This window comes from Anolis carolinensis, chromosome 1, assembly GCF_035594765.1.
Source record: "Anolis carolinensis isolate JA03-04 chromosome 1, rAnoCar3.1.pri, whole genome shotgun sequence".
Lineage (NCBI taxonomy): Eukaryota > Metazoa > Chordata > Lepidosauria > Squamata > Dactyloidae > Anolis > Anolis carolinensis.
The window spans coordinates 132304141-132316912 of NC_085841.1; the positions used below are offsets into that span (position 1 = coordinate 132304141).

The following is a 12772-nucleotide window of genomic DNA, read 5'->3' on the forward strand; positions in this document are numbered from 1 at the left end:
TTGCGGTATCAACCCCGAAACCCTAAAGATAAATTTAACTGCTAAAAAAGACACGGTGGGCCAATCCCGATGTCTCCTGTAAAATTAAGTAAGCTCTGAACTAGGCTGTTTAATGTGCTAAGGAAATGGTGTCAGTGTGCTTTGATATTTGTTTTGCATAAATTATTGTACTATTAAGCAAATAAAAGATGTATATGAACTACTATTTAATATCTCGTAGGAACCAATCAATGAACAAAATTTTGATGCTTACGTGACCACTTTGACGGACATGTATACAAATCAAGATCGTTATCAGAGTCCAGAAAATAAAGCCCTACTGGAAAATATAAAGCAGGCTGTGAGAGGAATTCAGGTGTGAACAGCTGCTGTAGTGGTGAAAATCTTACCTTTAAAAAAGATGCCTCTTGTTTTTTGCTGCTGTAATTTACCAGAAAGTGTTATATATATATATATTTCTTTCTGTTTGAAAAAGTGTTATGCTTACAAGACTTCATGATGATTTTATGTCTTGCTTTAAAGATAGTAACTGCAGAATAGTTTTTTGAATACATTCACATTTTGTACGTTTTCATATAAGCTGACATAGTGTGATATGCCATGTAATGTTTATAGCTGCTACTGTATGCACATTTTTGGGGTAAATATATTTCTGAAGAGGTAAGCTGATCAAAATTAAATAGAGTGTAAATTCTTTTTAATGCTTTAGTGATTAAATGTTTTAGTATTTTGAACTGAAATGGACACAAAAAAGAACAAAAAAAGAAAACCCGCTTTGAATGACAATGTTGCAGTCTGCGGCCACTTTTTAAAACACTCCCATTTTGTCTCATGCTGGAGGATTTTATGGGGGTTTAAGAAGTTTGTGTGCATATTGTTTCATAGCAAGAATTGGTTGCGAAAATGCTTTATTTTTGAACAATGCTTGAAAATATTGTGACTTTTGTTTTTGGAAGATGGTATGTGGTGGGGGCAATAAAAAGGATATGGGGGGTTTGGAATTCCAAGTAAAAGGGCATGAATTAGATGTGAGATGTAAAACTGAGTAATTTATTGTAAGACAACATCAAGCCATGGAAACTTGACAGAAGATTCAAAGCAGCTTAAACAGCACTTTTAAATTAACTTCTAAGCATTACATGGTATGAATATGGGAACTTCCATATGACAGGCGCTCTATCTGAGGTGGACAACGTGAAGATTTCAACTTTTCTTTTCCAATACACTTTGGGACCAACATTCTCTTATCTCTCCAGGACTCTTTAAAAGTGTCCGTCCGAATTATCTGTTACAGCAATGTAGTTCATCTTTTCAGAAGTTCAATCTTTCCTTCTTAAGGCAAAAGGCAATAGTTTAAAAGAAATATTGCCTTTTTTACAAAAAGTTTTTAATTTGGGAATGAACCTAAAATTTTATCATTACAGCAGCCACTGAGCTGGATTCATTGCTACTTTTGGGTAGGAAATGCAATACAGTTCAATTTATCTGATCTTTTCACTTTGTTCCCTTTAACTGTTTAGGTTCTGCTTATTTTTGTTGGCGTACAATCATTATTACTGTGGCATTTCCATATGCTGTCTATTTGTTCTACTGTTACCTATTGCAAAAATGAATGCAATCAAAATTTTAATGTAACTAAATATACTTTGGCACTTTTTGCTTTAAATTGCGTCATTTCAAGCTTAAAAAAGTATTGTACTTTTCAGATTTGATTGTTGTTTCTTCAAAATAACTGCACTATATGTATGCATAAGTCCACTTTTTCTCGCGACATTTTTGTTTTCCATTTAAAGTAGTTCTTCAGATGGTGTGTTGTGTTTGTCAGATGTTCAGTTAATTTCAATTTAATAGCATATCGTTTCCTTCCATGTCTTGATGTTATGCAGAAAGTACAAAAGTACTTTAAAAATTTTGTTATGAAAAAAAGATGGGTTTTGTAAAAAAATGATAATAATAATAAAATAAAATATTTTTAGCAGAACAGGACTTACAGGGTCATTGTCCCCACAATGTGCCAGTTGACTATTTGCACTTACCTTGCCCTATATATCCATACGGAGGTGTGCAATTTCTTGTGTCATTCATGTTGTGACACTAAATTTGAACAAATTAGAATGGAAGCCGATGTGGCTCATCCAGGAATATTGCTAAGGGGAGACTACAGGGATCTCACAACAAATATTCTGATACAATACTCAACCTCGGTATATATATATGTATAAATATATGTATATCCCAGCGGCACTTTATACTATTCACTGTACAAAAAGCTTACAGTTTTCCACGAGGACTTTAATAACTAGCTGGGAGAAGATTATGTAATTACTTTGGGGCTCTGCAGTATCTTCTCTGTATAGTGCCCTCATTTCTGTTGTGCTATTAGTTGTAGCTGCCATGCTCAGAATTGCCTTTTTGAGAGCTGAAGCAAGGTGCTTGTTGTTCACCTTCTGCCATATATATTGTACTTTTTGCCCTAGCCTCCTTTTAGGGCTCTCATTGTTCATAATGGCATATGCATTTTTCCACTGCATTGTGTCTGCAGCTTCTTTGCCAATATAGTAACGCTTTCCGTAGAGTAATAGATAGTATCAGTTTTGGATTCTTATTGTTATCACCTATGTACAATGGAAAAAAGGGATTTTAAGCACAAATCCGCGCTACTCATCTAATGTTGGTACATAATATCAAATCAAAAGTTATCTGTGACTATTATATAGGGTTCACAAAAGTGTCACATATTAGAATGCTGACCCTTCATCTGAAATTATTGTGAGTCATCAGAGTTTATTTATTCTAACTTATTGTTCATTTTCATTTCTAAGTTTAATTTAAGTGCTCATTTATTAAGACAGAATTTTGTATAAACTACTTATTGTGCTCTCTGTGGAACTGAGGTTTGATTTATTTTTGTACTACACAGCATGGGTTTGTTGACATTTTAATTTTGCTATAAATGTGTGAAATCACAAGTTGCTGTGATAACTTCATTTTTAAATTGTGAAATTTGTACAAATTTTGTCATGCTGGATGTGAACACATCTTACTCTAAATAAATAAATAAATAAAATGTGTTGCCACATTTGTAGCACAGTTGTTCTCTGGTCAGTTGTTAACTTCCTTGCTTTCATCTTGTGTACGATTAGCCATTCTCTTAGATGGTACCTGTTTCTACTCTTTTTTGAAACATTAAGCTCATAAGGAGATTTTTATTATGTAACAAATTGCTAACTCTTCTGTAGGGCCATGCTTAAAAGCAGCGAAATTTACCAATCCAGTGTAATACAACTCACATGATCAAAATCACATTTTACACATCTCATTACAAAGAATATCTCAGACAAGGATATTTTTAAACTATTGTAATTTCATTAAAGGGGCTTAATCTCCATAGATTTGCACTTACCCTTCATTTGCTCTGTTATATGTAGTCCTCTATATGCATTTAAGAGTCTCTACCCTGTTTCCCCGAAAATAAGATATCCCCTGAAATAGGACCTAATAGAGATTTTGTTAAATTGCTAAATATAAGGCCTCCCCCAAAAATAAGACCTAGCAAAAATTTTGTTTTGAAGCATGCCTCCCAAACAGAACACCAGAGCATGCAGGATCGGTAAATATACGTACCATAGATGGTTGAACATGGAAATAATTGTAGTAACAAGAAATTCTTGATAGGATTCACAGTTTGTCTGGTTATGCTGGTTTGTGATGACAACTACTGTACAGTATATAATAAATGTTCTTTTTTTGTTCAACAATAAATTTGAATTCTTCATGGAAAAATAAGACATCACCTGAAAATAAAACCTAGCATATCTTTGGGAGCATAAATTAATATAAGACACTGTCTTATTTTTGGGAAAACACAGTATATCACTAGATTGCATCGATGGTATCTACAAATCTGTACCACACCACTGACTCATATTCAAATTCTTCTGATTACCTCCTTGCTCTTGTCTTCCATGTCCCGATTTGTATGTAATACGTAATATTTCAAATGTACTAGCACTGATTTTGGTTTTGTATTAAGGAATTTTTATTTTATCTTAATCATTAATGTATGAAAGTTACAGTTAAGATACTGAAAGCCTACAAGGAAACCAGTTGGCATCCAAATTGCAGTTACAGTTTTTCAACCTCTTCCCTATTCAGCCATACTCCATATTCATGTGGCAGTATTGCCACAGTCACAAATACCCTTGAAACCAAACTTAACAGCTAGGAGCAAACAATGGAGGCCTCATCGGTTGGCAATTGGTGCAATTAAATAACATCTCTAGGGCTCCCTGAGGGGGTGAAAAGTTGAGATGGGTCCCGCTTCTAATTGTTACACTAGAGAACACTGGTAAGAGTGGTTTGGAAACAATATTGTGCGACACCCCATTCACCAGCAAAACAGAACTCCATCATCAATATTACTAGTCATGTGTAGAGGCAAGACATGGTTAAATGCTTGCAGCTGCCTTCTTGTTGTAGAATCTCAGTGATAATTCCACATTGTTATGAATTTCTCAGTAATTTATACTTTTCAAAATGTTTAATATTCTTGTAACACCAGATTTTATATATTGTCATCCTTAATACTTCATTTGCATACAGATAAGACTTAATGTACTTTTGAAGTATAATGGGATGCTACTGAATGCAGCAATTCCTTTCACTAGCATAATTCTGCTAGTTATCAAATCATGCTAAGTACAAAATTAACAAAAATATCCATTTTACAACCTAGTGTATCCCTGTACTGTATAAGAACACCTGAAAATAATAGCATTGTTAACTGCTAGATCATGTACAAAGGTTTCATTTGAAGCAGTCTTGAAAGATCTTCATCAATGCCATTGCTAAGCTCTGGAACAGAAAAGTAATAATAAAGACAACATCTCTATATAAAAACAAATTGTTTTTAATGTACCACCATTTAAACTGAGGCAACCTCAAATGAGACTGCCATGAAGCTTGAATCTCCCATTTTAACTACACTATCATCATTGGTGGTCCCTCATGTCTGAATATGATTGCCTTCCAAGTGTAGGGTCTTGGCAGTGGGTTTGTAGATGACCGTAGAGACCTATTCTTGATCTGCATGTTCTTCCGCAACACGGTTGGTAACAGATGACTTCCAGTTACAACTCTCAAGGACCAGGGCTTCCCAGTTCTCGGTGTCTATGCCGCAGTTTTAAGGTTGCTTTAAAGTCCATCTTTAAATCTCTTTTCCTGAACACCAACATTCCATTTTCTGTTTTTGAGTTGGGAGTAAAGTAACTGCTTTGGAAGACGGTGATTGGGCATTTGGACAACATGGCCAGTCCAGCAAAGTTGTGGCAGAGGATCATCGCTTCAATGTTGGTGGTCTTCACTTCTTCCAGCATACTGGCATTTGTCCACCTGTCTTCCTAAGAGATTTGCAGGATTTTTCAGAGGCATTGCTGATGGAATCGTTCCAGAAGTTGAGTGTTTCGCAGGCATATAACAGGGTTGGGAGGACTATAGCTTTGTAAACAAGCATCTTGGTATCTCTGCTTTGGGTTCTGAAACTTGCATGCATCTCATAAGCCAAACCACTTCTACCCTTACCCTAGGTTAACAAAATATGTAAGTGCCTATAAAATCAATAGAAGTACTGAATATACCCCAGCAGGCATAACATGGAAAGGACAGGCTGTGCACTTCTCAATCCTAAAATGTGGAGATAAAGAAGGAATGAAGGAAAAACCATCAGTACAGACCCTGACTATCTTCTGTAAATGTTTGCTCCTTATTTAGCCTTCTTTTGCATGATAATGAAAGCATGAGTCCGTTACATGTGGATAGACTCAATTACGGAAGCCGTGGGCTACATCTACACTGCAGAATGAATGCAGTTTGATACCGCTTGAACTCCCATGTGCTTTGTAATCCTTGAAGTTTTAGTTTGGTACAAGTCCCATAATTCCATAGCATTATACAAGTCCCATAATTCCATAGCATTCGGTCATGGCAGTTAAAGTGGTGTCAAACTGCATTCATTCTAGAGTGTCGGTACACCCATAGCCTCGTGTTTGCAAGACCTTAGCTGGGCTTGATGATGGAGTGATGTGGAGGCCTCTCTCTCATTCTTAGGGTTGCCATAAGCCAACTGACTACAACAATTGCCAACAAAGTGAAAGATAAATGAGCCAGATATTTATAATGTATTTATGAACATTATACTTTTTATTCTAAATATCCCAAAATGTTTGCAATTAAAACAAAATACAAAATAGATTGCTAAAAACGACGAGACAGCATTAAAATATGAACAATAAAAACAATTCATTAGAGGCCAGAAATTCAAGAAAAACTTCCTTAACAATCAGAAAAATAATCAGAATATTTCTGTAGATGTTTCAAGATGTTTAAAATGTAAGTTTTCATCTTTTCAAATATTCTAATATGGATCTAGGACCACTCTTATTGTGTCATGAGAGTTCTGATCATGGAAAGTACTGCTAGGTAATTTTCAGGGATTTCGCCACCATCTCCTGAATTCACTCCAACTATTTATGTAATATTTTAAAGGGATTTCAAGGGTGGTCTGGGGAGGGATCAAGTGGAAGTGCCTAAGCCAGGATCCAACCTGCTGGGAAAAGGATAAATGGAAAATTTCTACAAATGAATAAATACTGGGAAATAACCAACTACACATGTGTGGCTATTCTGATATTTTTATTAGTAGTGAGGAAACTACAAGAATGTTAAAATACTGATTTCAATAAATCCTTGGTGTTTCTCGACAATTAAATAAATGCAGTTTGTTGCTAAGACTTACCTGAAACCAATGTCAGTGCATATGATTTATGTTTGGAAAGTCATTCTATACAATGAGATCAACTTTTTTGAAGTTACTGCACTTTCATAAACCATATTCTTTAAAAGACTAAAGCTTGATATATTTGAAACCAGCAAGTGGCAGTATTTGACAAATATCAAGATGTATTGGCAAATGAAGATAAGCCACTTTTCTACTTGGTAAAAAAGCACAAAAAATCCAGGGTAATTTTCTCTTTACTTCCAAGAAATAAAGACATCATCACTAGCTTTGTGTCAGATATCTTTAATTCGCAATGGTTTAAGTCCAGATTTTACATAAATAATGTTCAAGTATACAAGAACAGAAAAGTCATCAGCTTTCTATCAGTTGGATTCTTTGCGGTCAGAGGGTTTTACAGTTCTTTTTTGATTGTGAGCCAAGTGTTTCATGGCTGTGGATATGAGTCCTGAAGTACAAAGCTCTTAAAGGACTGGCTTTTCCAATTAAATTTGCAATAGCATGATAACCAAAAATATATTTTTCCTCCACATATTCACATTGCAAAAGGGGCCACTCAAATTCAAATCTATATTATGTTTAGCTTTTCTACGGATTATCTTTGTTAATGATTAGATACTGATATTTCTACACTTCTTGGCAGGCGTCACACATTCCACTACCTTGATGGTGATCAAATGTAAATAAGGGAGTGAAATCAAAATGTTGGTTTCCTTTGGATTTTCATTAGTGTAGTCCTTGTAGTTTTACAAGGTCTTTAGCTTTCTCTACCAAAGAGTGCTAGTGCTTTGTCAAACTACAACTCCCAGGAATCCATAGCATTGAGCCATGACAATTAAAATGGTGTCATACTATGTTTATTCCACAGTACAGACACACTTACTGTTTTCCACTGTCTCTCTGGAAGCATTGCACAGCCCCTTTCTACACAACACAATCAAATGTTGCCTCCATTTGTGATGATTTTAAGCACTGCCCAGGACAACTAAAGCTTTGCTTCCCCAGAAAACAAGGAATTAATCTGCCTTTCATACTTGGAAGGAATGCTGCCAACAAAATTGAGTCATAAGACTGAATAGCAAGAAATCCCATTGGTCACAACTATGCCGAGACAGCTGGCCAGCTCCTTCACCTTTGGGTCTTGTTTCAGCCAACTGCATTTTTCATTTCCACTTATTCTACAATGTCTTCAACAGGGCCTGGAAAGCAGTTGGCTTTCGTAAGTAACAATCGGTTGAAGAGTTTTGGCTCCAAATACCAAAAGCTATTTTCCTAAATCTAATTAGTATTAGGATGAAATAATTGTTAGCAATGCCATGATCCTGTTCTCAAACATTTTGCCATCTTTCTCAACACAGAACATCCTGCTTGAGCCCAAGTAGGTCCAGATGTAAATTTAGTCTCCCCCCCCCTCCTTTTCTCTTAAGATTCTTCAGCACACTATGCATCTTCATCATTTTTACTTTCATAGCTGCAGATGGCAGACGCGAACTTCTCTTAGCCGCTGCCAGAAGATTATCTTAAATGTATGAATATGTCACATACTGGACATTCCTATGACTTCCAAATTTTGGTCAATGCACTTATATATATACAATAACAGTGGCAGTTCCAGGCATGACATGACTATGAGGAAGAAAATTTAATGTGGACAGCAGTGCAGTGATGCTGAACTTAGTAGAACTGTCCAAAGACATAACCATGTTAGTCTGAAATATCAGTATGTATCTCATAGTACTTTAGAGACTTAGAGAAAAAAGTTGCTATAATAGCTTCTGTGGACTAAATCTACTTTCTTTGATGCCTGGTCTACACTTCTTGGCTTTAGAAAACATCTATCATCTTAAAGGTGTCCCTTACTGACCATAGATAAAACTGAATCATATTATTCACGTTTTGCATTAGTTGTTCACATATACAATCTGCCTATAAAGGCCTGTTACTCCATGGAACTGAGGAAGTAGATTTAGGATGCATCTACGTTATAGATGTAATGCAGCCTGACACCACTTGGCTCAATGCCATAAAATAATGGGAGTTGTAAAACTACTGAGTGCTAGTGTCTCCCCAAACTACAAATTCCATGAGCCATGGGAGTTAAAGTGGTGTTAAACTGTCTTAATTCTACAGTGTAGAATAGATGCCTAGTCTACGAAAATCTTATGCTACCAACTTCATTGTCTCAGTCTCTAAGGTACTACAAGATCCCCTTGCTTAGTGGAATTGTGTATGTGAGAGAGTGACCAAAAAGGAAAGAGCGAGCACTTCCTAATGTGTGATTGTTGTTATAGGCCTTCAAGTCAATTCCCACATATAGTGATCTTGTTACAGGGAGTTATTGCCATTGTCTTCTTCTAAGGCTGAAAGCATGTAATGTGCCCAAGATCGTTCTCGGGGTCTCCAGAAATGGTTATCAAAAGTCCTAACCCAAGATTTACATCATGGCCACATTAGCATTACTGTTTGACTGCTCATATAATATGCTTTTGAACCAGAGACACTGAATTTTGCTCTTTGATTGTATATTTATATCTGATATCATATTGCAAGACTCTTCCCATGAATAAATAAAGCATGCCATTGTTCTGTTACAGCATATTATATAAGCATTGTGTACTAGCTGTAATCATTTCTTGATGCCACAATGGTAGCTTTAAGGGCGATAAGACAGCTGTAACCTCCAGAAGTGTAATGTGCAGATGTCACAATTTGTGTGTTTGTATGTGTGGGAAGCTGATAGTGCAAACACATGGGAAGTCTCTCTTCTTTATGGAAATCATGGCAGTGCAACCCCCTTTTTTGTTGTGCAAAAAAGAAGAGATAGTGACTCAAGTTAGAACTGCATCCTCGGCAGCTTTGCTAGCAAACTAGAGACACACTGTTGCTGGCAAACCAGAGTCACAGATTTCCTTCTATGCAACTGCTCCTAAAAGCGGGACCTCCTCCCTCACAGGCAAGTTGTCAGGCAAACCAAGAATCTCCTTTTATGACCACAAAGGCTGGCCAAAAGGAGAGAAATGTTCCTGGGGCTCGGCTTGTGCCAGGGCACACAAAGAAAGGCTCAGCCTGGCATTCCTTTTCACAGCAGGAAAGTGCCTTAGAAGTTGCACCGATCACCAATCCATACTGGGGAAACATTACTATAGAGTGCAGGAGATGCAGGTCCTAAAAAAGTAGTTGTTGTACTCCAGAAACTTCAGTTTTGTGACTGCAACAAACAATGGGCCCTTCCACACAGCCCGATATCTCAGAATGTCAAGGCAGAAAATCCCACAATATCTGCTTTGAACTGGGTTATCTGAGTCCACTCTGTCATATATTCCAGTTCAGAGCAGATAATCTGGGATTTTATTCAGATGTGTGGAAGGGGCCCAAATCCCCAGAAGCCCACAGAAATTTATCGAAGGAGCCTGATTTCTAAATTATTTTGCGTTATGGAACTACTCTTCATGATTTGCTAAACAAAAGTTTCAACCCCCCCCCCCCCCCCGCAAATTTTTTCTGCCTATGGCCCTGGCTGTGTGAAAGGGCCCTTTGGCCTCAGGGCCCTTCCATACAGCCATATATATCTGCCCAGAATATCAAGGTAGAAAATCCCACATTATCTTCTTTGAACTGGGATATATGGCAGTGTGGACTCAGGGCCCTTCCACACAGCCACATAACCCAGACTATCAAGACAGAAAATCCCACAATACCTGCTTTGCACTCTGTTATCGGAGTCCACAGTACCATATATTTTGCTTTTGATTTCTGTTATTGATGTTTTTAAAAGATACTTTTAGGATGTTTTTAAAGATGTTTTTAAATGGTTAGATTTTAGCCTGTTCTTGTAAGCTGCCCCGAAGCCCTAGGGGAGTGGCGGCATATAAATTTGAATAATAAATAAATAAATAAATAAAAATATATTCCAGTTCAAAGCAGAAAATGGGGGATTTTATTCAGCTGTGTGGAAGGGCCCTCAGATAACCCTGTTCAAAGCAGACATTGTGGAATTGTATTCATCTGTGTGGAAGGGAGGCTCAGGACAGCCCTGTATCCCAGAATATTAAAGCAGAAAATCCCACATTATCTGAGTGTGGACTCAGATAACCCACCCAGTTCAAAGCAGATACTGCGAGATTTTCTGCCTTGATATTCTGGGATATTGGGCTGTGTGGATGGGCTCTGGGTTATCTGAGGCCACACTGAGATATATCCCAGTTCAAAGCAGATTATGTGGGATTTTATTCAGCTGTTTGGAAGGGGGGGGAGTCTCAGAGAAGGAAAGAAAGCGTATTCACTCAACAGCCTTCTCCAGGTGTGAAGGAAAAGATGGGGAGGGGGAGAGGGAGGGGGGAGTTTCGAGAGAGAGGGAGGGAGGGAAAAGGAAAGGAGAGAGTGCTCCTTTTAGCCCCGCCCACAAGCCCCCTCCCCTCTCCCTTTCCGTGGGAGAGAGAGGGAGAGCGCGAGCGGGGGCGCGCACCGCCCCTTTTCCTCGAGGAAGCTCAGCCCCTGGGGCCGCCTGCTTCTTTCCTCCCCTTCCAGGCGGTGCGCTGCGCTGGGGACGGGCTCGCTCCCTTCCTCCCTTCCACTTGCGCCCTTTCTCCCTCCTGGTCCCAGCCCAAGGAGGGCAGTCGGTCGTCGGCATGGCCCGGCAGTGGCGCCACGGGGGCCCAGGGGCCGGATCCCCCGCACTCCTGCTCCTCACGCTCTTCTCCCTGCCCTTGGCCGCCCCGCAGCAGCCCCCTCCTCCGGCCCCTTCCTCGGCGCAGAGGGGCAGCAGCGTGTGGTGCCCGAGCCGGTGCCTCTGCTTCCGGACCACGGTGCGCTGCATGCACCTCGCCCTCGAGAGCGTCCCCGCCGTCTCGCCCCAGACCTCCATCCTGTAAGTAGCCTCTCCGCGCGTACGGATATCGCATGTATCCTCTCTCCAGCCTCCCCGTTCTTTGTCTCCGGCCTCCTGGCTGCACTGTGCATTGTGGAATGGGCGCCGTTTGGCACCCCTGGGCTTTAGGATCTCATCCAGCATCTAAATGCAGTTGCTGCCTCCTCCAGAAGTCTGTTTAAGGAGGGAGGGGCCTTTAAGATGCAGGAAGCAGCAACTGGGTTGGAAGTGGATAGATGCTGTAGTGCAGGTATGGGCAAACTTGGGCCCTTCAAGTGTTTTGGACTTCAACTCCTTAAGCGGCTGAGGGGGAAAAGGAAAGGGCCTGAGGCTGTTAGGAATGGCGGGAGTTGAAATCCAAAACACTTGGAGGGCCAAAGTTTGCCCATACCCGACCCACACTGTACAATGAATGCACCTTGGCATCACTTTAACCGCTATGGGATCCTGGGAGTTGTGTTTTTGCAACCTTGTAAAGGCCCCTTCTAGACAGCTGAATAAAATCCCCCATCTGCTTTGAACTGGAATATATGGCAGTGTGGACTCGGATAGCTCAGTTCAAAGCAGATATTGTGGGATTTTTCTGCCTTGATATTCTGGGTTATATGGCTGTGTGGAAGTCCCCAAAAAGTGTTAGGGCCTCCTCACCAAACTCCATGTGGTGTGATGCCATAGCATTGAGGCATAGCAGTTCAAGTGGGGACAAACGGCCTGCCTTTTACTACAGTGTCGACCAGGCATCCTCAATCGGGAGCCCTCCTGTTCTTTGGACCTCCAACTCCCAGAAGCTCTAGAGCCCTTCCACACAGCCATATAACTCAGAAATCAAGGCAGGAAATCTCACAATATCTGCTTTGAACTGGAATATATGGCAGTGTGGACTCAGATAACCCAGTTCAAAGCAGATATTGTGGGTTATTCTGACTTGATAGGGGCCCCTGGTGGCTCAGTGCATTAAAGCGCTGAGCTGCTGAATTTACGGACCAAAAGGTGCCAGGTTCAAATCTGCAGGACAGGGTGAGCTCCCATTGTTAGCCCCAGCTTCTGCCAACCTAGCAGTTTGAAAACATGCAAATGTGAGTAGATCAATAGGTACTGCTCCGGTGGGAAGG

At 39.6% G+C, this 12772-nt stretch overlaps 2 protein-coding genes across 25 annotated transcripts in view; both read left to right on the forward strand.

Moving 5' to 3' along the window:
• myt1l (myelin transcription factor 1 like) overlaps positions 1-3085 on the forward strand; it is a 410971-nt gene extending 407886 nt beyond the window's left edge. For all 23 annotated transcript variants that reach the window (XM_062982546.1, XM_062982551.1, XM_062982520.1 and 20 more), the window contains one exon: positions 221-3085. In XM_062982546.1, the coding sequence (XP_062838616.1) occupies positions 221-361 (141 nt within the window). In that variant the 3' untranslated portion in view covers positions 362-3085. The remainder of the gene's footprint in view (positions 1-220) is intronic.
• An 8174-nt stretch (positions 3086-11259) lies between these two features.
• Positions 11260-12772, forward strand: part of pxdn (peroxidasin) — a 96106-nt gene continuing 94593 nt past the window's right edge. For both annotated transcript variants that reach the window (XM_008118527.3, XM_008118531.3), the window contains exon 1: positions 11260-11660. In XM_008118527.3, the coding sequence (XP_008116734.2) occupies positions 11422-11660 (239 nt within the window). In that variant the 5' untranslated portion in view covers positions 11260-11421. The remainder of the gene's footprint in view (positions 11661-12772) is intronic.